General features: G+C 41.9%; 4 protein-coding genes and 3 non-coding genes across 55 annotated transcripts in view; 2 read left to right on the top strand and 5 right to left on the bottom strand.

Annotated features, from left to right (window-relative positions):
- Positions 1 to 479: 479 nt before the first annotated feature.
- Positions 480 to 2,098, bottom strand: Spcs1 (signal peptidase complex subunit 1). The gene is made up of 4 exons (XM_034497011.2): positions 1,883 to 2,098; positions 1,488 to 1,547; positions 1,322 to 1,408; positions 480 to 872 (listed from the first exon to the last, which is right to left on the bottom strand). Exons 1-4 carry the CDS (start codon positions 2,096 to 2,098, stop codon positions 747 to 749), a joined length of 489 nt encoding a protein of 162 aa, XP_034352902.1. The 3' UTR covers positions 480 to 746.
- Glt8d1 (glycosyltransferase 8 domain containing 1) lies at positions 1,982 to 16,817 on the top strand. 6 transcript variants are annotated; one of them, XM_034497010.2, is made up of 10 exons: positions 1,982 to 2,109; positions 9,058 to 9,111; positions 9,211 to 9,309; positions 12,934 to 13,147; positions 14,549 to 14,666; positions 14,890 to 14,974; positions 15,123 to 15,235; positions 15,708 to 15,874; positions 15,958 to 16,070; positions 16,337 to 16,817. In XM_034497010.2, exons 2-10 carry the CDS (start codon positions 9,096 to 9,098, stop codon positions 16,525 to 16,527), a joined length of 1,116 nt encoding a protein of 371 aa, XP_034352901.1. In that variant the 5' UTR covers positions 1,982 to 2,109; positions 9,058 to 9,095; the 3' UTR covers positions 16,528 to 16,817. The 6 variants fall into 6 exon arrangements, with proteins under 6 accessions (XP_034352901.1, XP_076787515.1, XP_034352900.1 ...); XM_076931400.1 differs by lacking the exon at positions 1,982 to 2,109 and adding an exon at positions 2,171 to 2,190; XM_034497009.2 differs by lacking the exon at positions 1,982 to 2,109 and adding an exon at positions 2,318 to 2,563.
- A 234-nt stretch (positions 16,818 to 17,051) lies between these two features.
- Positions 17,052 to 23,668, bottom strand: Gnl3 (G protein nucleolar 3). Its single transcript, XM_034497006.2, has 15 exons — positions 23,412 to 23,668; positions 22,474 to 22,532; positions 21,925 to 22,062; positions 21,698 to 21,808; positions 21,495 to 21,575; positions 20,894 to 21,026; positions 19,833 to 19,945; positions 19,429 to 19,549; positions 19,114 to 19,201; positions 18,548 to 18,722; positions 18,144 to 18,286; positions 17,920 to 18,056; positions 17,660 to 17,817; positions 17,354 to 17,420; positions 17,052 to 17,263 (listed from the first exon to the last, which is right to left on the bottom strand). Exons 1-15 carry the CDS (start codon positions 23,422 to 23,424, stop codon positions 17,181 to 17,183), a joined length of 1,620 nt encoding a protein of 539 aa, XP_034352897.1. The 5' UTR covers positions 23,425 to 23,668; the 3' UTR covers positions 17,052 to 17,180.
- LOC117706452 (small nucleolar RNA SNORD69) lies at positions 18,794 to 18,873 on the bottom strand. The gene has a single exon (XR_004606545.1). It is a non-coding gene; the product is annotated as a small nucleolar RNA SNORD69 (small nucleolar RNA).
- On the bottom strand, positions 19,705 to 19,784 carry LOC117706461 (small nucleolar RNA SNORD19B). Its single transcript, XR_004606550.1, has one exon. It is a non-coding gene; the product is annotated as a small nucleolar RNA SNORD19B (small nucleolar RNA).
- On the bottom strand, positions 20,776 to 20,853 carry LOC117706451 (small nucleolar RNA SNORD19). The gene has a single exon (XR_004606544.1). It is a non-coding gene; the product is annotated as a small nucleolar RNA SNORD19 (small nucleolar RNA).
- Pbrm1 (polybromo 1) overlaps positions 23,629 to 23,802 on the top strand; it is a 96,378-nt gene continuing 96,204 nt past the window's right edge. For 38 of the 44 annotated variants that reach the window (XM_076931355.1, XM_076931381.1, XM_076931390.1 and 35 more), the window contains exon 1: positions 23,629 to 23,768. The gene's annotated coding sequence lies outside the window, so the exon portion shown is untranslated. The remainder of the gene's footprint in view (positions 23,769 to 23,802) is intronic. The other 6 variants (XM_076931357.1, XM_076931360.1, XM_076931363.1 and 3 more) reach the window with 3 other exon arrangements.

The raw sequence follows: 23,802 nt of genomic DNA on the forward strand, positions 1-23,802 counted from the left end.
TCCAGGACAGCCAGGGCTGTATTGAAAGGCCCTGTCTCAAAACACCAAACCAAACAACTCACCCAAAAAACAGAGTGAAGGCTTATAATGGAATGTGAGACTTGGACAATTATAAATAGGACTTTCAAGCTAGGTGTGGCAGCATATGCCTGTATTCCCAGCACTTTGGGAGGGTAAGGCAGGATTCTGAACTTAGAAACAACCTAATCTACATAGTAAGAACCCATTGCAAAAATATTTTTTAAAAGAAAACAAATATGCTGGCAGTGGTGGCACATGCCTTTAATCCCAGCACTTGGGAGGCAGAGGCAGGCAGATTTCTGAGTTTGAGGCCAGCCTGGTCTACAGAGTGAGCTCCAGGACAGCCAGGGCTACACAGAGAAACCCTGTCTCGAAAGCCACACCCCCCCCCCAAAAAAAAGAGAGAGAGAGAGAGAGAGAGAGAGAGAGAGAGAGAGAGAAAGAAAACAAATATAGTATGAGTTATGAAGTGTTTTATTTTTATACAACCTGAAAGAAGCATTGCATACTTGTATCTACTGTTCTCCATAACAAGCTATGAAGAGACAGTATAAAATAGTTATAACTTAAAATACATTTGGATTAGAAATGAAGCCAGGACAACTAGATCTTGATACAGCTGTGCTGTAAGAATATAGGTGGTTTAAAATCATGTTTTGGTTAAGAAATCAACTCAGCTCATCTCACAGGAAACAAAAGCAGGTGCTGAATCGTCAAGGTCCCAATCAGTTATTTTTAGCATGCCTCTTAATTTTTCTGTCCCCTGATTTCTTGTCTTCTGTGCCTAAGTCTTGAACAGGTAACCACTTCAGGGGATGGCGGCGGTAGATAGGCCACGGAGGAAGTGTCAGCTAAATGAAAACAGAGAAAAGGCAGCATTTATTTCCATTCAAGGTTTAAAAGATCATTAAGTATGTCTGATCCCCAAATAACCACCATGCTAAAGATTAACAAACTGACCAGACAAGATATGTCAGGGGGTGAGAACAAGCTTTAAGTGTTTACACGTACGAGTTTTAAGAACTAAAAGAAATATGGAGGCAGCATGAGCAAAGTAGGAAGCCTCTGCCACATTTGGTCTTTACTGCCTAGAAGAGGTGCAAAAGAAAATTAGAAAGCTCTACACCTTTATGTAGCTCATGCCATCTGACACAACATTCTACTTCTCAAAAATAGAAAGCAGAAACATTAATGGGAAAAATGAACAAAGAGCTGGTTCTCATTACTAGGTCCAACCAAAGTTTCCCGAGTCAGAAAGCTTATGTTGTTGCTAATACTCAAACACCCACAAATATCTTACCAAACACGAGAAAGCAAATCCGGCCATAACTATGTAGACAGTCCACCCAAACTGTTCAGCCACGTACCCATAGATAAACCCAACTATCTGAAAAGAAACAAAGTATATAAAATGCAGTCAAACCAAGGGAGGAGGGATTAAGAATTAAAGGTAATGCAATACTTACTGCAGAAAAAAGAATAATCCCCTGGAACATCTGTTCAGCTAGCTTCTGCCCCTTGTAATCCTGTGGACGAAAAAGAAGGGGAAGAGTTGGTCCTACTACCAAAGGACTATAATTCTTGTAGGAAACTCAGTTTTGGCATAAGGCAGCACTCATCACCAGGAGTTTCCCAGAAGGGCCCGAGAATAAGGAAGCAAAAATATGATTTTCCAGGGAAACTTGGGCATCTCAACAGACCACGAGAAAGGGGATCCATTCTGGGGAAGAGAAGAAAGGAAAAGTGAAGGCAATCTTAGGGGTTGCGAACCACGCAGCACCACTCGGTGCTCCAGCGGCGGGGTTTAGAAGTCGCTAGGCTCCAAAAAGGCGTGCGTGGGATCTGGGACGCGCGCCCTCACCATCTGGGTGGGCAGCGAACTCAGGTGTTCCAGCATGGTTGCCGAAGACCGATACCGACAGTGAAACGAGGGCAGCCGATTATTAAGGAGTATGGCTTGCGAGGAACGATAACGAAGGCAGCCAGGCCGACCAGCCAAGCGCCTCACTTCGGCTGTGGCCCCGGAAGCGGATGTCTCCGACGGGCACGAACAACCCCTGGCCCCGCCCCGCGCCATCGCCAAGGGAGGTACGTTTCTTATCTTTCCTAGAACCCTGTACACTGTTCACGAGGGCTGGGATAGTGACCTGGCCGGAGCATCGTGCACCGGTCAGTGCTGCTGGCCACCCGGAGCCGCAATTGCGGTGGGAATCACTTGCGGGCTGTGCCTCCCCAGCTTAACGGCCTCCGGCGCGCTGCACGTCTCCATAGCGACGGCCTTTTCTCAGGGAGGACCCCGGCGGCGGGGTTGTCCCGTGGCGCCTGCTGCGCGCGGCTTTCAGACTGAGGGAGGCACGGTCAAAATAGGGGTTGTGGCACTACATGGCTGCTGCAGAGTTCGCCGGCCAGTGGGCCACGGCCAGAGAGCCGCAGAGGCGGGCGACCCGGCAATAGGCCGGAGCCTGGGGCCTGCGGAGCGAGCGCTGAGCTGGCGGGGCGTGGCGTGGCGGGGCGTGGGCGGCGGCCCCTCCTCCCAGCGCAGGTAAAGGCGGCTGTGCCGAGCCTCCGAGGGCGATGATTCGTCTGACGCAGCTCTAACCTGGCGTGTCAGTGCGTGGCGGGATCCCGGGAGCACCTCACCACGTCCCCGTCACTCCTAAGCGTAAGGAGGCCACTAATGACCCCTAGAGTTAGAGAAGATAACGGAGCCACATTCTCCAGGGAAGAGAGATTGCCTCGGGGAAGAGCCATAAGGCCCTGGTCACCCCACCTCTCGTCTATTGAGCTCCCGTGCGTGCCCTTATGTAGGGTTTCCCAAATTCGGCCCAACTTCTTGGTTGCCAGTTTCCATGGCTCGCACATTCCCAGACCAGTCCCTCCTGGTAAAGACCAGCCAAGGGTTTCCCTTAGCCCTGTCTTTCAAGGGTTGTCTGTATTTCAAAAGCGTGGTCCCTTCCCTCATTAATGAGCTAGATGGGGTGCCGTATTCAGACAGACCATTCTGGGGATCCTGTCCTGTGGGGCCATGTGCCTCTCTGGACTCTGCTGTGCATGCAGTGTCAGGTACAGACGGCAAGATACTAGATGCTAGGTGCTCCAGGCCGGTAGGTGTGGTTACTGCCAGAATTTACACATCTATAGAGCCACTCATTCATCTTTTCTTCTCTTCTTCCTTTCTTCCTTTCTTCCTTTCTTTTCTTCCTTTCTTTCTTTATTAGCCTGCAGCCCAGGGCACAGTTGAGACTTAGAACTTGGAAACTTGTAGTGTGTCAAAGAAGATGTCCATATCACTCCAGAAATGTGGCTATTGAATTAGCGGGGGTAGGGGGGGGTGGGGGAGGCACCTAAGTGATGGAGCTCAGGGAAGTGTAACCTGGCATTTGAGGGAAGTTTCCTGACCATGACAGACAAGTAGGGCTTAGGCAGTAAAGTGTGTAAAAATGCCCAACTGTTCTTGTGCTTTGACACCGTTCAGAAAACTACGACCCCTTTGACACTTCTGATCTTAGAGCCAGTACAATCAAAGACAGCAACAATTTTCATGGGTCCTTTTTCCTTTCCCCTTCCCTACATTTTTCTTTGTATGTATGAACAGACTCACTCTGTTCCAAGTATAAATAGATTTGCATTCCTCAGAGTTGTATCTCTTCCAGTGTGCTTCATAGAATGGGAGTTGTTTTACAGACCTTGTAGTGTTTGAACTATAAAAAGATGGAAAAGCAAAATGGTTTTGCCATGCTCCTTTTGACCCAACAGCTCCATTGGAATCTCCTGCTCTTCCTTATTCTGGAATTTAGTGTCCATGATTATTAAGGTTGCAGTAAGATCTCTTCTTCATTGGAGAACTGGACTGCTCCTGGATTAGCAAGAGTATTCCACAAATAACACATGCCTGTTGCACTTTTGGAAGGAATGGCCTTAGGTGTCAGGATACAGAAGTAGAATTACATTTTCCTTAACTCCCTGATTCTGTAGAACTTCCGTTCACAGGTCACAGATACACACATTCGATCATTTCATAGCTGAGAGGGAAGAGTGAGAGTGTTGGTGTATGGAAATCACAGAAAGATGCTATTGGTGATCTCCACAAGAGCAGTTTGAAAAGAAGACCAAACATCTGAGAGCAGAGCAAGCAAACACAGAGAGAGGAGATTTCAAACCATTTGAGTCATTAGTGTGAGGGAGGCAGAGACATGGACCTGTGGGTCAGTCCTCTGGAAGTAGACTGCAATAAGTGCTCCATCTTCTCCACCCTCCACTCCTACCTCTACTCCGTTAACTCGAAGACACCAGAACATGCTAGCATGCAGATAGGTTGATGCTCCATGAGAACAATTGTAGGGTAGGGCACAGAGCACCAGAGGGGGTCTATTCATGGATATATATAGCCCAGGTTGTAATAGGGAAAAAGTTGTTTAAAAAAAAAAAGTTGTTGAGACTAAATATAAACAGAGGTATTTAGTTTTAGCTTTTTTTTTTTTTTTTTTTTAATAAGTGGAGGTGTGCTAGAGTGGGCGTGGTAGCCCACCTATAATGCTAGCACTCAGGAGGTGGAGACAAGCTCCTGAGAACAAGCTGACTACATAGACTGGCAGGCAGGCTGTGGGTTTAATTGGAACTTGTAAGGTGAAAGAAACATGAGCAAGGAAGACACCTGACATCCACTCTGACTTCTCCCACACACACACTTGCACCCATACATGCTTGCACACATACAAGCAAAACAGAAAGTAAGAATAGGCTGAAAGCCCAGCACTGGGGCAGCAGGATCAAAAGTTCAGAGTCAGCCTGGGCTGTATAATGAGACCTTGTCTCAAAAGCAATAAACAGAACACATTTTTTTCTTAGGATTCTTTTACATTAATGGGTAATACCTGTCCTGGGCTTCCTGTGTGTGTGTTTATGAGGAGTTTGTACACAGATAGTTTGGGAATGTAAAGGTTTTGCCATTTCTGAGCAAAAGAACCATGGATTTTATGCTGTTACTGCTTCTCCTTTTTTTCCTTCCTTCTCCTCCCTCCTTCTCCCTCTTCCTCCTTCTTCATACACACAGTGTATATGAAATTTTGAGAGTTGCTTCTTTCTCCTCTTCCTCCTCTTCCTCCTCTTCCTCCTCTTCCTCTTCCTTTCTTCTTCTTTAATGTGTATGAGTATACTGTAGCTGTCCTCAGACACATCAGAAGAGGTCATTGGATCTCATTACAGAAGGTTGTGAGCCACCATGTGGTTGCTGGGAATTGAACCTCTGGAAGAGCAGTTGGTGCTCTTAACTGCTGAGCTATCTATCTCCCCAGCCTTGAGAGTTTCTTCTAAACAGACCAACGAACCCTCATTACCAGGAAAGACAACATAATGAGACTTACTCTGAAAGCTGGTGTTTTTCATGTAAGTAGTTAGAAGACTTTTATCAGCAAGTGCTGTTACTTATCTGCTTCCAGAAAATGAGTACTTGCTTGAAGCTCATTTTTTGTGTTTGCTAGCTAGAGTAGCTCAAATACATGTGACTTCCAATCTATATACAGTGCAATGTGTAACTGTCACTGGAAGTTAACCAGATAAAACATTGCTTTTGGTACCAGTAACTAGCTGAGGTTTATTGGAATGGGATTATTTTATTCAGTCTTGGTGGAATTTAACTCAAAGCAGGAAAATATTAAGGCTTTATTGAGTAGCTGCCAATCTGCCAACTTCTGTAGGTAGACTCAGCCTATGGTGTGATAAAGAGAAATACCATAGGGAATATTATGTGTATTCTTTTATTTTCTTTATGTGTACATTTCTCTATATGTGTAAGCACACATGTGTAGAGGCCATTGGTCAACCTTATGTGGTGTTCCTCAAGATGGCCATCTACCAAGGATTCTCCTATCTTCGGTGATGGGTTGTCAGTCTGCTACCACACCTGCATTTTATGTAGGTTCTGGGAATCTAACTTGAGTCCTTATGTTTGACTTGAACAGAAAGCATTTTATGGACTGAATTCTCTTCCCAGCCCACAATAAAAAATGTGTGTGTGTGTGTGAGAGAGAGAGGGGGGGGGGGCGGGGGAAGAGGAGCCAGGGAGGCAGCCATGGTGTGCATGTGAAAGTCAAAGGACAATTTTCAGGAGTTGGTTCTCTCCTTGGTTTCTGGGGATCAAACTGGTCATTAGGTTTGTCCTGCAAACACTTCCATTCATTGAGCCATCTTGCTGGTCTATTATGTGTATTTTTTTTTTTCAGAGTAAGTTTACTGGTATAATGTGTTTTGTATATACTGTTCTAAAAAGAAATATGTTTACACATTTTAGATTGTTCATTATAAGTCTGAGTTACATTGTCTCAGATTTGTAATATGATCCATAGCCCCCTTTTAAACATATCCCTGCTTTTCAAATGATCTTGGGAAATTAAATGTCCAATGTATACACAGTCTAAATTAACTTTCTTGGTAGTATGGTTTTGCTGACATTGCTTTGTAAAATAAATATCCCTATCTATATGATAGATACTGCTATGGGTGGCAATTACAAACAATTAAAGGTCTTAAACCTAGAGTCCCAGTGTCTTGGATGCATAAAAGTGTCCTCAAGGAACTCTTTCCAGGAGATTGTTGTAAAATTTTAATTTATATAGTTCCATAAAAACATTTCACAATCTTGTTTCTATTGAATTGTTTGTTTTGAGAAAATAAATGAGCAGAGGTGACCTAGAGAGTACCAGTACTGGACACCACTTTCTTAATACTTGGTCTTTTTGTCAACAGAGATGAATTCGGGGAAGCTTTGTGTTTGTGTTGTTGTGCGTGCAGGTGTGCAGAGCTGGGTGGAGGACCTTCAGTGTCCTGTTCTATCACTCTCTGCTTTAATCCCTGAGTTGAAGTTTCTCACTGAGCCTGGAGCTAGAAACCTCAACGATCCTCCTGTCTTTGTCTTCTCTTGCAGTGCTGAGGTAACAGGTGTGCACATGACCATGTGCCTTTGATGTGGGTGCTGGAGATACAGTTGAAGATCTATATGTTTACGAAGCCAGCACTCTTACCCACTGAGCCTCAGCCTAACTTATTTTTTCTTAAAGCAGATTTTTGTGTATATATGCACATGTTTACTTTTCTGTGTATGTATCATGTGCATGCAGTGCCTGCAGAGGCCAGAAGAAGGTGTTGAATCTCCTGGAACTGAAGTTAAAAGCAATTGTGATGCACTCTGTATGAACACTGGAAACTGAACCTTCGTCTTCTTTAAAAGCAGCAAGTGCTCTTAACTGCTAAACTGTATCTTCATCTCTGATAGCAGATTTTTTTTAAAATGTGTGTTTGCACATCTGTATCTCGGTTTGCTAAGTGTGTGCAGGTTCCTGTGGAGGCCAGAGAGGGCATCAGCTCTCCTGGACCTGGAGTTACAGATAGTTATGAGCCACCTGACATGAATGCTGGGAAACTTGGGTCCTCTGGGAGAACAGCATGTTCTCTTAAGCCCCTGAGCCGTTTTCTACATCCCCCTTAAATATATTTTTTGAGAATAACACTAACTCCTCAGATTACTTTGTCAGAGATATCACAGTCCATTGTTGTAGAATATTAGATCACACTGTAAATCCCAAGATTGTGTTGTTTTCTGGAAAAACATGTTTCTTTCTAGTTGTGGTGTGGCTCAGCCTTAGCACACACCTTTTATCTCCCTGGCTGGAATACAGACATACCTTTAGTACACACCTTTAATCCCAAACAGTGAATTGTTTGTAGAAGGAAGCATCCATGTTTGAAAGTGACATCTAATTGAGTGGCAAAGAAACAAATTAGAGAAAGATTTGCCAGAACAAGATTTGCCCGACTCTCAAAGAGCAGAGAGGAAAGGGAAGCAAGCTAACAAAGAGAAGCAGCACAGAGAAACAAGGGGGAGGCTGCTGGGACAGTTGTACAGAGACAGGTTGCAGAGAGAGCAAGCTAGACACAGAAGACATAAGGAGCCGGAGAATGAGAAGGAGCAAGATTGGAACAGATTGTCAGAGTTAGTGTGAAGCCAGATAAGAGAAAAAGTCAGAGGCCAAGAGAGAAGCCAGATTGTCTTAGTGGAGAGGAGTTTGAGCCAGAACAGCTGAGTTTAACCAGCCAGCCAGAGTTCAGAAAGAACTAGGAAGGGGTGAGCGTATTCAGTAGCAAGACTCAGAGGCTGAGAACATTCTAGGCATTGATTAGATTGTATGGAGGCTAGAGGCTTCCAGGACTAGGCCTAGGTTAGCAAACAGAGGCAGTAAGTCTTGGAGATGACAATTATTACAGAAGAATAAAAGTTACTTCTACAGTCCATGCCCAGTTTAACTAGGTTTTTTGCTTTTGGTTGGTTGGTTGGTTGGTTGGTTGGTTGGTTGGCTGGTTTTTATGAGACAAGGTTTCTTTGTGTAGCCTTGTCCTGGAACTCACTCTGTGGGCCAGGTTGTCATCAAGCTCAGTGATCTGCCTGCCTCTGCCTCCTGAGCATTGTGACTAAAGGCATGCACCACCATATCCAGCTTAACTAGGTGTTTTAAGCAGAAATCAATTCTGAAATGTTTCTCTAGTTGGTAGACTTCAGATATCTCTCCTGATAGATTTTTTTTTCTTGTAGTATGCAATGTAACAAGGCTAAAGCTACCTGGTTCTCCATATAGTATGAAAGTATTGTATATGATCATAAAACTTTCAGTCCATGGGGGCTGGAGAGAGGCTCAACGGTTAAGAGCACTGGCTGTTCTTCCAAAGGTCATGAGTTCAATTCCCAGCAACCACATGGTGGCTCACAACCATCTGTAATTGGATCTGATGCCCTCTTCTGGTGTTTCAAGGACAGTGTGCTTATATACATTAAATACATACATACATACATACATACATACATACATATTTTTTTAAAAACTTTAAGTTTTTCAGCACCTATTGCTTGGAAGTTATTGATTTAAAAATAAGTGTCTGGACAAAGTATCCTATGCTCCTCTTGTTTCTGTCTGAATAAAGAGTGCAAAAGCATTTTGATGACCACTCTCATGTACTCACTGACTTTGGGGGCTTTTATTTTTATAGGATTACTTTCTAATGTTTATGTAAGACAGAAGAAGAGGATGGCATTCCGTAAAGGTATGCACTCCCCTTCCTTCTCCCTTGACCCCCTCTAAGTTCTGTTGTTTTTATATTTACCAAGGCCAAAAGCTGTAACACAGATTTTCTCTGTTTCAGTAAACATCATCATCTGGGTCCTGGCTGTTGTTCTCTTCTTACTGGTTTTGCACCATAATTTCCTCAGCTTGAGCAGTTTGTTAAGAAATGAAGTGTCAGGTATGGGGGTGGGGAGGTTTACTTTACTGACTCTGTACTACTGTCTGTTGTTAAGGACCTGGAGATCCCAGGCTCCACATCCTAAGTTTTATCACTATGTTAAAGAAAAGAAAACTTTCTTACTGCTCTTACAAAGACTTAGGGAAAGTAAAGGGAACAAATGCAAAAATAAGAGCGGTTTGACCTCAGCAGATGGGGCAGAGTGGAAAGGGGTGTCTGTAAGAAGGAGGAAGGAAACACTTGGAATTTGTATAGGAGGTCTGGGATGGGAAGTAAATGCAAAGTCAGGCCTAAGCCTGGGCTCTGCTCTCTTGAGCTGACTGCCAGTCACAGCTGTTTTCTTTAGGAGCAGCCTTGCTCAGGCTGTCTGGGGAAGGCGGATGGGGACTGAGTCAGGCAATGGCAATGACGAGAAGGAGCTGGAGCTTCAACAGAGGGGCAGGAGATTTTGACAGGCCTTGCTCAGGGCCTGGCAGAGTTAGTTCCAAGTGTATTCTGATAACAAGCATACTGGGTACTCATTAGTTTCATAATAATAGTGGGTACTCCTACTATTCTCTGTACTCAAGTCTTTTGCTAAGGACTTGATCTGAGAGAATATTCCTATCAAGTCAGAGGTCCTAAAAAAATGTCTGTGAGCTGCTGTCTGCTTGCATTTCATCAGGTCAGAGCTTTAAAAGATGGGTACAGGCAAATGTCCCTGGTATTTAATGCTTGCCTTTGTCACTACAAAGTGTCGAGATGCGACTTTGTTTTAACTGTAACTTAGCATCACATCAGTAGGACTTTTGTAATACAACAGAAATCACAAAGTCTTATCAGCTGATCAGAAAATGTTATTGTATATCACATTGCAGTTATTTAGTTCATGTGATTCTACTCTGGTAATGAGGGAGATTGAGGTTTCAGGGTGTTTGTTAAATATCTTGAGACCAAATCTTTTTTTTTTTTTTTTTTTAGATATTTATTTATTTATTTAATGTGTATGAGTACACTTTAGCTATCTTCAGACACACACCAGAAGAGGGCATCAGATCCCATTATAGATGGTTGTGAGCCACAATGTGGTTGCTGGGAATTGAACTTGACCTCTGACCTCTGGAAGAGCACTCAAGTGCTCTTAACCACTGAGCCATCTCTCCAGCCCTGAGACCAGATCTTATGGCTCAGGCTGGCTTCAAACTCACTAAATAATTTAGGCTGTCCTTGAATTCCTGATCCTCATGCCTCAGCCTCCATAGTGATGATATTACAATTGTGAACCACAATGCCCTTGTTTTAAAAAAATTTTTTTTTTTTTTTTTTTTTTTTTTTTTTTTTTTGTGGTTTTTCGAGACAGGGTTTCTCTGTGTAGCCCTGGCTGTCCTGGACCAGGCCGGCCTTAAACTCAGAAATCCACCTGCTTCTGCCTCTCAATTGCTGGGATGAAAGGCATGTGCCACCACTGCCCGGCTAAAAAATCATTTTTGAGGATAGATGTGACAATATACCACAAAAATCTTAGCAATTGGGAAACTGAGGCAAGGCAAGAGAGTCATGAATCTGAGGCCAGTACAGGCTATAGCAAGACTTTGTTTAAAAAAATTCTAACCCCCCCACCCACCTCTAGTGGGTAGTAATCAATCCAACAGTGTATACTATGGTACACATTCCATGCACAATATATATACTATATATACATATGTAACAGCAAGTAAAATTAGGAGAAAAAGTTCAAGCCACCTTTGGTTACCTACCAAGTCAAGGTCAGTCTGAGACACATAAGACTTTTCCTCAAAAAGGATGGAGAGCCAGATTTAGCTAGTCTTTTATTCCCAACAAGTGGAGGCTGAGATAGAGTTAGTCAGTATTAGTTGAATAACTTATTTCATTGACCCGAGAAACTTCTTTAAAAAATTTGACTGGTATCTTCTAGTCCTTTTCTTACTATATATACTTTTCTATATATTTGAGATTATACTAAATGTCATATGACAAAAATACCCATGTGATTTTATCTAAGCATAACATAAATTTCATATATGTAATTAAGACTTTTTTACATTTATTTGTGTATATACCTTTAATGCTATAAGTTTATTTGTATCCACAAAAAGATGTTTTCTTAATAACTTTGAATTTTTGATGTCAATCTCATAGTAAGAACTGAATTTCTTGCCGGGTGGTGGTGCACACCTTTAATCCCAGCACTTGGGAGGCAGAGGCAGGCGGATTTCTGAGTTCGAGGCCAGTCTGGTCTACAGAGTGAGTTCCAGGACAGCCAGGGCTATACAGAGAAAACCTGTCTTGAAAAACCAAAAATAAAATAAAATAAAATAAAATAAATAAATAAATAAATAAATAAAAATAAGAACTGAATTTCTTGCAGCATATACATAGACATAGATGTTGTCCAGTTAGAATTTATGTTGTATTCATAGTTATAACTCCAGTGCTAGATATTACTTAGCATATAATAAGTTCTCAGTGTTCATTGATAACTAAATGAGTATATAGCTGTCTCTCTATAGACATAGGACTGACTGTAGGACCCACATCTTCAAATGTTGTGTCTGTTGTATAAAATCTAATAGAAGAAACTTGTATGTAACTTGTACACATCTTACTATGTACTATAAAGCATTTCTCGATTGCATCTAATATCTTTTGTAGCATAAATCCTTGTTGTATTATGTAGGTCCTAATGAAAAAAGTCATGGTTCTACATATTTAGTACATTAATTTCTATGGGGGAAATCATAAATATGGAGGTTCCACTAATCATAAAAGCCAAAAAGTCTCTTTATGATTTGTTGTTTGAAAAACCGTTTGTAAGTATAAGTAACATGGTGGCTTGTTTTGGTGTGTTTGTGTTGAGCCCAGGGCCTTATCCCTGCAGAGCATGCACCCTTACTGCTGCGCTGGGTCCCCAGCTTCTAATTTTGTTCTTAAGAAAGAAGGATTAAACTGGGCGGTGGTGGCACACGCCTTTCATCCCAGCACTTGGGAGGCAGAGGTAGGCGGATTTCTGACTTTGAGGCCAGTCTGGTCTACAGAGTGAGTTCCAGGACAGCCAGGGCTACACAGAGAAACCCTGTCTTGAAAAACGAAAAAAAAAAAAAAAAAGAAGAAACAAAGAATGATTAAGACAAAGGCCATGTACCCCTTTAAGGTTGTTTATAAACTGTCATAATACATTCTAGAAAGGTTCTGTAGCTTCCCTACTAATGGTGTACCAAGAGTGTTTCCAGATTATTTTTTCAAATTCTTCCGCTTGTCTAAAAGTAGTTACATATAGGAAAACACAATTTCCTGTTGTATGCTTCCAAGTTACTGGGCAAGAATAAGTAAGTAGTTGCTATAATTCTCATGTTATCTCTTTCCATGTCTTGGACTCTGTAAAAAAAACTTGCTGGGTGTCATAGTGCACACCTTTATGTCCAGCACTCTGGAGTCAGAGACAGAGGAATCTCTGAGTTTGAAGCTGACCTAGTCGACATAGTGTGTTTCAAGCCAGCCAGGACTACACAGTGAAACCCTGTTTCAAAGCATAAAACAAAGAAACAAACAAACAAAAACAACCCAAAATAAGAACAAAAATTCATGAGATTATGTCCTGGCGCTTTCCTTGTGTGTTCTTTTCAGATTCAGGAATTGTGGGGCTTCAGCCCATAGACTTTGTCGCAAATATTCATCAGCATCCAGTAAATGAGAGACAAGAGGAGATTCCCGTGGTTATTGCTGCCTCTGAAGACAGGCTGGGTGGGACCATTGCAGCCATAAATAGCATTCATCAAAACACTCGTTCCAATGTGATTTTTTACATTGTTGCGTTCAACAGTACAGCAGACCATCTCCGGTGAGCATTGTGTTCCTAATTGATTCTGCCTGCTTGATGCTCTTCAAAGGCCCATTGCTAAAACAGGAACCATTTTACAACATATTATGATATGATATCTTCCTGTCTTACCACACACACACAAATACACAGTACGAACAGTTTTCCATATGATTGTGTCTTGTCTCTGTGGCAGGAGAAATGATAATATGTCAGGAAGTAAATCAGCTGCCATAGTCAAATGGTTAACTCCACAGTTCTTTTAGTAATAGGTCTAGTGTTTAGCAACCTGACTTTCTGGATAAGGGAAGTAGTATATGATTTACTAGCCATAGCTTCGTATAGATACGCATGCACAAAGCACTGGATTCAGTTCCCACCATCACAGAAACTGGGCATGGTGGCTCATGCCTGTCATCCCAACATTCAGGAGGTAGAAGTAGGAGGACTAGAAGTTACAAGGGCATCCTTGACTACAAAGAGAGTTGAAGGACAGCCTGGGCTGAATGAGACTGCCTTTAGCAATTAAAAACAAAAATCTACAATATTTATTCTGAAAAGCAGGTTTACAGATTTTCAGAGTTTTAAATATTTTTGCCTGCATGGCTTTCTCCATGGCTCACACTCATGAAAATTATGTTCTCATTCTTGAAAAACTAAGAACCCATTCAAGATACAGAAACATACTGCAGCTTTGTAATGGACTAGAAAAAAATATGTAGTGCTTTTTCAAGTAACATGGGCTGTTCTTAACAGACACTGCCTCAGAGTCAGGTGGGTGAATTTCTTAGGTTCATCACAGTAAATTAATAATCATTTTATAACTAACAGATTGAATACAAGTTTTATTGATAACTAGCTTTTACTACCATTGTGATTTGACTCATTATTTGGAAGGCAAAAAATTCTATGGTCCAGCTGGCTATGGTGGTGTACCCTTGTAATTTCAGCATATGGGTGACTGAGGGAGAATAGTGAGAGTGCTTTTAAGAAAATAAATAAAAGTGGTCCATGTTTGGCTGAGTGTTCTCATGTCTAGTTTTTTTGTTGTTGTTGTCGTTTTTTGTTTTTTGTTTTGTTTTGTTTTGTTTTTTCGAGACAGGGTTTCTCTGTATAGCCTTGCCTGTCCTGGAACTCACTCTGTAGACCAGGCTGGCCTCGAACTCAGAAATCCACCTGCCTCTGCCTCCCAAGTGCTGGGATGAAAGGTGTGTGCCACCACTGCCCGGCTACCTTCATCTTAAGTGAGGAACCCCTAGTCTTAGAGAAATAAAGAACTTGAAACATCTATTTAGTTCCTAGGGTCTCTCTTACATTGCATTATGCCACTGTTAGAAAAGCATAGAAAGATACAGCTGTATACATTAGAAACATGTCCAAATGTGTGGGTTTTTTGTTTTGTTTTGTTTTTTTCTTCATCAGGTCCTGGCTTAACAGTGGTTCCCTGAAAAGCATCAGGTACAAAATTGTAAATTTTGACACTAAACTTTTGGAAGGCAAAGTAAAGGAGGATCCTGACCAGGGGGAGTCCATGAAACCAGTGAGTTCCACATGTCTTCATTTCTATTGGGGAGTGTATTTGATTAGAATACCTGGATAACTGGCTACAGTGCAAGTAGTTCCTTCCCTAGGGACCAAATTTGGGGACTCCAAGAGTCCATTGACTATTTTTTTTTTTTTACTTGTGTTCTTGTACAAATAACAGCCCAGCTAGTGTATCCTATGCTGATATTTCTTTCCTTTTTCCCCTCCCTCCCCCCCAGTTAACCTTTGCAAGGTTCTACTTGCCAATTCTGGTTCCCAGTGCAAAGAAAGCCATATACATGGATGATGATGTAATTGTACAAGGTACCAAAGAATGAGTTCTGTTCTTCATCTGGATTCTGGGCTGTAATGGTTGTCTATGGTCTTCTATAAAAGTCCACCATTTGTTAGAAGTGAGAGGAAGAGACTCTCAAGACAACTGCAATTGTTCATTTCACTTTATCCCTTTCAGGTGATATTCTTGCCTTGTACAATACACCACTGAAGCCAGGACATGCTGCTGCATTTTCAGAGGATTGTGACTCAGCCTCTACCAAAGTTATCATCCGTGGAGCAGGGAACCAGGTAAATTACTGCAAATCTTACTCCCTGTGAAAGCTGAATGAGAAGTTTTAAATTCAGGGTTCCATCTTACATTAACTAGTTATTGTTCTCCAGATCTCACACCTACTTTTCTATAGATACTGTAGATTTATGGAGTTTACAACCCAATTGTTCCCGAATGTTCTGCTAAGACAAACTCCAGATCCCAACTCTATTTCTGTAGGATCTGTCACTTTTACTAGTAACTTAGTGAGTCAAGAAGCTCAAATAACTGCCTGGTGACACACCTTTAATCCTAGCACTTGAGAGGCAAAGGCAGGCAGGTCTGAGTTGGAGGACAGCCTGCTCTACAAAGTGAGTTCTTGGATAGCCGGGGGCTACACAGAAACCCTGTCTTAACAAAAAAAAAAAAAAAAAAAAAAAAAATCCTACTACTGACTTGTTTTAAAAAACTCATCTTGTTTGAAGCAGCAAATATTTCATTTGTTTTTAGTACAATTACATTGGCTATCTTGACTATAAAAAGGAAAGAATTCGTAAGCTTTCCATGAAAGCCAGCACCTGCTCCTTTAATCCTGGAGTTTTTGTTGCAAACTTGACTGAATGGAAAAGACAAAATGTAACTAACCAGCTGGAAAAATGGATGAAACTCAATGTAGAGTAAGTATGTAACTAGCTAAGCTATTAAAAACCCTACGTAACAGTTGGTCACACTCTTCACTAACATGCTTTGTTTCCCCAAGAGAGGGATTGTACAGCAGAACACTGGCTGGCAGCATCACCACACCTCCTCTGCTTATTGTATTTTATCAGCAGCATTCCACCATTGACCCTATGTGGAATGTCCGCCATCTTGGTAAGTATGACACCATTCAGCTGGGTATAGTGGTTTATGCTAGTAATCTTAGTACTTGGGATAAAGGCAGCGGCAGCAGGTTATCTGGCTAACCTGAATTTTGAGGTTAGCCAGAGCCACCTACATCAAAACAAATAGCCACTAACTTATACTAACCAGGAATTGGTATCTAAGAACACCCCAGAGAGGGACCATGACCAGTATTTCCCTTTAGGTTTCTACAGCTTAGCATGGCATTCTTAGTAATTTGGCACTTTTTATTTAAGGTTCCAGTGCTGGAAAACGGTATTCACCCCAGTTTGTAAAGGCTGCCAAGTTACTTCACTGGAATGGTCACTTCAAGCCTTGGGGAAGAACTGCTTCATATGCCGATGTTTGGGAAAAATGGTATATTCCAGATCCAACAGGAAAATTCAGTTTAATCCGAAGACATATAGATACCTCAAACATAAAGTGAACTACAATTTAAGCTAAATATTTCACTCAGGAAACCCTGGAAGACACTATGTGTGAAAAACAGTTGTAGGACTTGAGTCTCTTGGTACCACCCTGAAAATGGTTCAGCTGGGTAGAGATCACAGATCTCCAGATGACTACCAATGTCTTCATCTGCCTTACCAAATGTTTGCTTACTATACTGCTGACTGACCTGAAGGACAGAGACTGAAAACGCCAGCATAATTGCATCTAGTTGCTATAGATTGCCTGTGGCCTGGTTTGTAAATAAAATCTACATTTTCTAATAGACCCTTTGCTTCCCTGTATTTTAAGGAATGTAAAGATTGCTGTTCTTCCAGAGTTCAATTTCCTCCACATCAGGTTACCACTGTATCATTCTAATTCCAGGGGACCCAATGCTTTCTTAATCCCCCCCACCCCCAAGATTTTCTGTTTAACAGCCCCAGCTGTCCTAGATGGAACTCTCAAAGATCCTCCTGAATGTTGGGCACCACCACACCTGGCCATAAATAAAAAAACATATGAATGTAAACATTTTATTTTTAATTTATAACATGATACATATTTACAAGATTTACAGTTTATATTATACAACAAACCAATCTAGAACACTGCACACGGAGACACAGAGACTGTTTGGATGCGTAGAAGTTATATATAATCTGTGGCAAAGTCATAGGCATCATCCTCTTCACTCATTTTATCCAAGGTAGATGATCTGTCAGATGGTTTACCTGAATCAGAGAAAAAGTGAAATTTTATACAAGAAAATAAAAGCAATTGTGCTCAAAATGCTTTGTTCCAAGTTCTATTCCCGGACTCACTTGCTGCTGATCGCCCAGGTGACATCTCCCTGGTCTCTTCTACAAGGGCTACATCTGAGATCTCTACCTGTGGACCAAGAAATTGATATGAAATAGCACATAACTTCTCATTCCCCCATCAAGATAGAGCAGTCTTAGGTAGTACCCCTAATTAGGGATTTGTAAAATGGTAACAGTTCAGCTTCAAATTCCTGAATTGTACAGGGGGTTTCCTTCTTACTGTTTCTACCTCTGACCCCTCATTTTCTTTCTATACTCTAATGCTACAAAATTTATTTCTGCTTTAACTCAAGAAACAAAACTTACATTTTTTCCAGCACTACCATCTTCTTGATCATCATCATCCTGTTTGTCTTCTGTCTGTCTTGGTGATTCTTCAGGTATGTCCTTCTCTTCTAGTATTCCATTTGTCAGGCCCGTAGACCGGAAAAGGATTCTATGAGTTAAATGAGGGACCTTGAGGACTGGAGGAAATAAAACTCAGGTTAACAGATAAGACCTCTGCCATTGTTAGTCATTATTATGGTGTTATATTCATTCATGTAACAGAAAAAACACAATTCTACCTTGTATGCTTTGTGCATTATTCTTTTCTAGTTCTTCTAGATTAAAGCCCTTCTTCATGATTGCTGCAATATTCTCATTGAAATGTGAAGAGTGATTCCAGGATGCAGGGGGATGGCAGTAGTAACCTAATGAGGCACTGGCATTAAAGACAAGATGTGTCAAACACAGGCCAATCCCTCTATTCTAAATTGTCTTCTAAAATGCCAATACAAAGACACCTTACCCTGTCCACTCAGACCACAGCAGCTTAGCTGCACTTTCAACATTCGGGCTTCCACCTTTTTGGTGCAGACCTCTTCTCTGAGCAAGTTTAGTAAAAAAATCCAGCGAATCCTTGTACCCCGGGACAGTATATTTTAACACCACCTTAAAAAAAAAAAAAAGACACTGTCCCTAAATCTGATTAGATAAAGAACAGTGCTAGGAGCTGGGCAGTGGTGACGCACGCCTTTAATCCCAGCACTTGGGAGGCAGAGGCAGGCGGATTTCTGAGTTCAAGACCAGACTGGTCTACAGTGTTTTAGGACAGCCAGGCTTACACAGAGAACACAGAGAAACCCTGTCTTGAAAAAACAAACAAACAACAACAACAAAAACAGTGCTAGGGCACTCAAGGGAAATTTTTACCTGTTGATTATCAGCCTGAGCCAGGATTGCACTGGCAGCCTCCAGCGGTCTCAGTACTTCAATGCTTGTCGGACTTCTTAAGGCAAGTGCAGCAGGGGAATTACAAGGTGAGATAATAAAGCACGGACTATCTATGATTGTGATCTGCTTGTCTAAAGGAACAATCTGCATGCTCCTGAAAACAAACAAACAAACAAAAAAGGCCATGGAATTAACAAAGACACTGTCCATCTGAGAGAGCAAGACAACATGAAGCTCAGGGTTGGATTGAACAAACTCAGCACAGCAGTTAGGTCAGATCCAATCTGTCATCACTGCTTCATGTTTATGTGAGACCTTAAAATATAGTACACCATAAAGCAAAACAAATTAATGTTTTGTTACATAGTATGTAACATAATAAGCCTATTTCCTTATTTGTTCCAAGAATAGGTCCAACACTATTTTGTCTGAGAGAGATTTCCTCAACCTTTTAAACAGCTGTAGGTACCTGGGCCTTTCCAATGAGTTCTTGTAGCCCCGTACCAGCTACTGACTTCTTTCTGATCACTGACAGTTTCATTTACCTTGTAAGTCCCATGGAAACTCCAACATTGCAAATCCACTCTTGTTTTAAGCTATTAATGATGCTGCTTTTCCCCACATTTGGGAAACCTACAAATAAACATAAACTCAGATTATGTTTATAAACACATTTTCTAGTAGTTGCCTTGCCCACACCAGGCAGGTACTCTACCACTGGGCTCTTAGATATCCATATTTTGGTGAGGTGAGCCAGAGTTAACATTTGAGAACAAACCCTTTCCGTTTTAACAAACCCATTCACATTTCACAGTCGGAAGTTCCTGACATACGTGGTAAAGAGGCTGAATGAAACGCACCAATTACTCCAACCTGAATATCTTTTCCATAGGACTGCTGAAAATCTCCAAGAAGCTTCCAAAGGGCTTCCTTGCCACAGCAGATTTTACTTTGGAATGGAACAACTTTCTTCTTTTTTATCTTTAAAAATTAAAAAAAAAAAAAATTAAAAAAAAAAAAAAAAAAAAAAAGCAGCAATTTAAATTCTGGTAAACATCATTAGGTGGAATCCAAAAAGTATGGGACCAGAGTCCAACTTGCAGAAAAACCACTGGCCTCTGCTACCCTTGTGATGATTTTTAATGAAATCAGAGTTGGATCTTATTGCTTTTCACTTCAATCAACATTTTGTATACTCATCATATTTCAATCATCACAAATTTGAAGAAACCTGTATTTCCTCCCACCACTAACAACAGCATACCTTGAATGTCTTCTTTTTGTTCTTTAAGTTTGTTGAGGCTTTGAACACCACTGTTGGTAATTCCTTATTCAAATAATTTAGCCAGTTCTCCAAATTCTCCTTTGGTACTAGATCTGAATTGTGAAAAGACAATTCAATTCAGTGGTTTTGAGACTAGTGTTAACTACTGATTGTATTAATCTACATTTCCCCAGTGTTTTTAAAGGGAAAGTAAATTTCCTACCATGGTGCTCATGTCTTGAGATGTTATATCTCCACTTCTCAATCCCCACAGTCCCAGGTATTCATACAGAATGAGTTCATTCCGGAACTGAGAATGGCGTTCAACTCTGGAACCTCCCTTTATCCCCTCAGTGATAGGATCACAGAGGGTATTATATTACCATCTTAGTTTGATGTGGTGATTAAGAACAAACCACCTGAGTACCAGGCAGGGACTGTCCCACTTGTGAATCTCAGCATCTCCAGTATTGCTCCCTCAATGTAGGCATTAAGTCAACTCAAGCCTGTTTCCAGAACTTACTGCTACCTAAATGGCACCAGTTTTCCAAGCCTAGCAGTGACTATAAAGCACATTCTTCATTCTCTACAAGTATCTTTCCCTTATCCCTCATATTTATTGATTGAACACCACCGCTGGCAATTTAGCTAGTTGTCTATTTTCTCTTTCTTCTGGGCTTTCTTCCTGGTGCTCAAACCACCAAGATCATTCCATTTAAATATTTTTTACCCCACATAGTATTCCAGTTTAGAGTTGAGTTTCTGTGTGGGAGTATATGTGGCAAACACTCACATCAGTTCTTATAGGAAATACATACAGTGCTTATGGAAACTTACAACCAAAGGAAGCTAAATATTGAAAAGCAGAACAGAAAAATCCAGATGAACCACTTGCAGAAACTACCTCCCCACAGGTCTTTGGCCACCAGCATGCACATTCATTGGTTTTGTTGAGGTCAGAGTTGGATCTTATCAGTCTTCAGTGATAAATCAGACTGTTATGATATTTTCCTCATACCTCACAATGCAAAAAATAGAGAAAGGGGATTCTCTGCACTCACCTGACTTATTTAATACAAGTACCAGCTTTTTACACCCACTTTGGATTACAGCTTCTTCTATTTGAGGACACCTGCAACCAAGAGGATCTCTGGCATCCAAAACTTCTAATACAACGTCTGAGGCTTCAATCACCTGTTAAATAAGAAACCATCAAAACAACAGCAATCCGAGTTATATAGCACCCTCAACTTTGACAGCGAATCTAGAAGACAGGACCTCATCTCTGCATTTTATTATGAAGATTGTTGATATGTCCATTATTTCCAATGCAACAAAGTTGAACAAATAACCTTAGCCAGCAGCTTCTGATAAACATGGGCCTCCAAAGCAGAAACAACCTGACCAAATCAGAATATATAAACCACCCAGTGAATTGTGTAGGTTAACAAGCCTTTTTAGAAGGCACAGTAAGGTTAGCTTGGGAAATGCATGCTAGGACTGGGGAGTTCTAGTAAGCAAGTGCACTGAGAATCTACTATCTACCCTCTAGACTTTATCAGTTTTTAAGAATTCCCACTTTACAAAGCAGCTGTCAAGGATTGAGTCTTAAGTTTTCAAAATGCTCATTACCACTTTCGACACTAACCTATACTAAGGTACCTTTTTAAGTTCCTGACAATGTGACTTCTTTGGATTCTGTTTGCCTGATTTAGCTTTCTTTCTTTTGGGTTCGTTAGACTCCTAAAAAAAAAAAAAATTAGAAAGAGCAGTTGTTACCAGTATAATAATATTTTAAATGAATAAAACAGCCTCCATTTTGTTACTCCCAAGAAGTCCACTAATTTCTAAGGAAATCACCTCACCTCCTGAGTTTCCACATTAGACTGCTCACCAGCAGGGTTAACGTCAAGTTTTCTTTTCCTTTCTTGCTCTTTTTGCCTATCAAGTTTCTGCTGCTGTTTTAGCTCTTCAAGCTGTCAGAGCAATGAAAAAAATGAATGCACAGGTGACTAGTGGTGGTATATTACTTTGAAAACCACATAAACTCACTCATACCGTTCTACTGGAACTTTTGGCCAGCAAAAATTACCTGCTGTTTCCTTAGCTCAGCTTCACGAAGAAGAGCCTCTTTAAAAGGAGCGCTATTTGGAACTCCTGGGTCCTTCCTAGGCTTCTTGTGACCACGTTTTTTAGCTTCCTTCCTTAACTTTCGATGATGTTCTCGGACCTATTGAAACAGCACTATGAGAAGTTTGGAATACACTTGCCTTGCATTCACAAGGCCACAGGTTCAACCATCAGTTTTGTACAAAAGAAACAACTCACCCTACAAAATACTTAACCAGTTAGAACTTAAGACAATAAGCCAGTCTAGCTACAACTTATAATGCACATGAAGCACCCCAGAAAAGCAGAACTTAAATCGAACTCTATAGAGAATATGTATACAGAAAACAGAAAAAATGATATTCAGAAGTTCTTTGAAAAGATGTCAAGTGTGCAAACGTTAGGCTTTGTCTTTCCCACAGCCGCACTCTGTCCAATTCTAAATCATTAATAGAGCTTTCCCCATGGGCGAGAGAGGATAAGAAAGCCATGTTAGCAATCTGTTTGCTATGGGTTTCCCAGGAACACTTACCTTTTTTTGGATTTTATACCGCTTATGGCAGGTCATTCGTTTACTTGCCTTCTTTAACTCTGCCAAAACAAGAGAAAGACTAAACACAGGAGCAACACTCCTTTGCTTTAAGTTTCTTAAACCACTTACATGGATGTTTTGCCCTCTCTTCTCAGCATACCAACCACATGCATGCAGTGTTCTTGCAAAGGAAGCCATAAGAGGGCTTCATTACTTGTCCCTCTATAGACAGCATTGAGCTGCCACGTGGATGCTGGGACTCAATCCTGGGTCTTCACTCTATCCCCAAAATGTTTCATTTATCTATCTTGTGTGTAATGAGGATAGCAATTTCCAGGAGTCAGTTTATGAGCTTAAGTATATTCCTGGCCCTCAAGAGACTGTTTTATCTGGCAATGAGGCCTACAAAAATAAGGCTGGCCTGGACAGCATAAATCTTGCCTCAACCTTCCCTGCAAAATTATGCAGGGTATTTAATACAACTATATGCAGCACAATGCCAGTCAATAACTCGGTAGATCCACAGTGGAATCAGCTTCTAGGGCAAAGCACCACAAATCTCAAGAAGCAGTAGGTTTCTCTTTTGAATTTTTGAGCCATGGTTTCAGTACATAACCCAGGCTGGCTGCAAACTTTCGATCTTTTGCGTTATCCTTCGTGTACAGGATTAAGGCATGTGCCACCAAGGCCGACAGTGGTTCTGAATAGTTCTAGAATAACGCCAGATCCGAAGATAGTCTCAAACACGTTAACCACAGTACACTGGCTCGGTCTTCTCTTTAGTTAAGGGCCTAGTTTTTCTCCTACACAACAGGTCCAGTTCGGGTATGGGCCTTTCCAGCGTTAGATCCAGGCGGAACAGAGCAATGCCCCGCGGATAGTCCTCGCCCTACGACCAGAAAGAGCCACGTGCCCGTTCCGCTCCCGACCCCACTCACTCGGCCTCTTCATCCTGGTAGCGGACGCTTCAGGAGCAGAAGTCTCAGCTACACCTTGACTTCCCAGGCGCCACGTGCGAAATGGAACTGCGGGTCAACGTCACTCGCTCAAGAAACTGCCGGAAAGCGTGCCGGGCTCGGCCGCGTGCGCGCGCATCCACACTGTCGCACACAGTTGGAATCGCTTGGCGGCCACGGGTTGGATTTACGGCAGCACTGGGAGGGGTGAGGGCGGTAAGGGCGGCGGGTGCCGGAGAGACGGCCGCGGCCAGAGGAGCAGTAGCAGCCGTGGCGGCCACGGGGCGGGGCTCGGCCGTCGGGGACCGCGGCCGGGGCTGCAGGCGGCGGAGCGGCTGGGTAAGGCCGGGCCCGGGGCGGGCGGGGCCGCCCC

The sequence above is a fragment of the Arvicanthis niloticus genome, chromosome 3 (genome assembly GCF_011762505.2).
Source record: "Arvicanthis niloticus isolate mArvNil1 chromosome 3, mArvNil1.pat.X, whole genome shotgun sequence".
NCBI lineage: Eukaryota > Metazoa > Chordata > Mammalia > Rodentia > Muridae > Arvicanthis > Arvicanthis niloticus.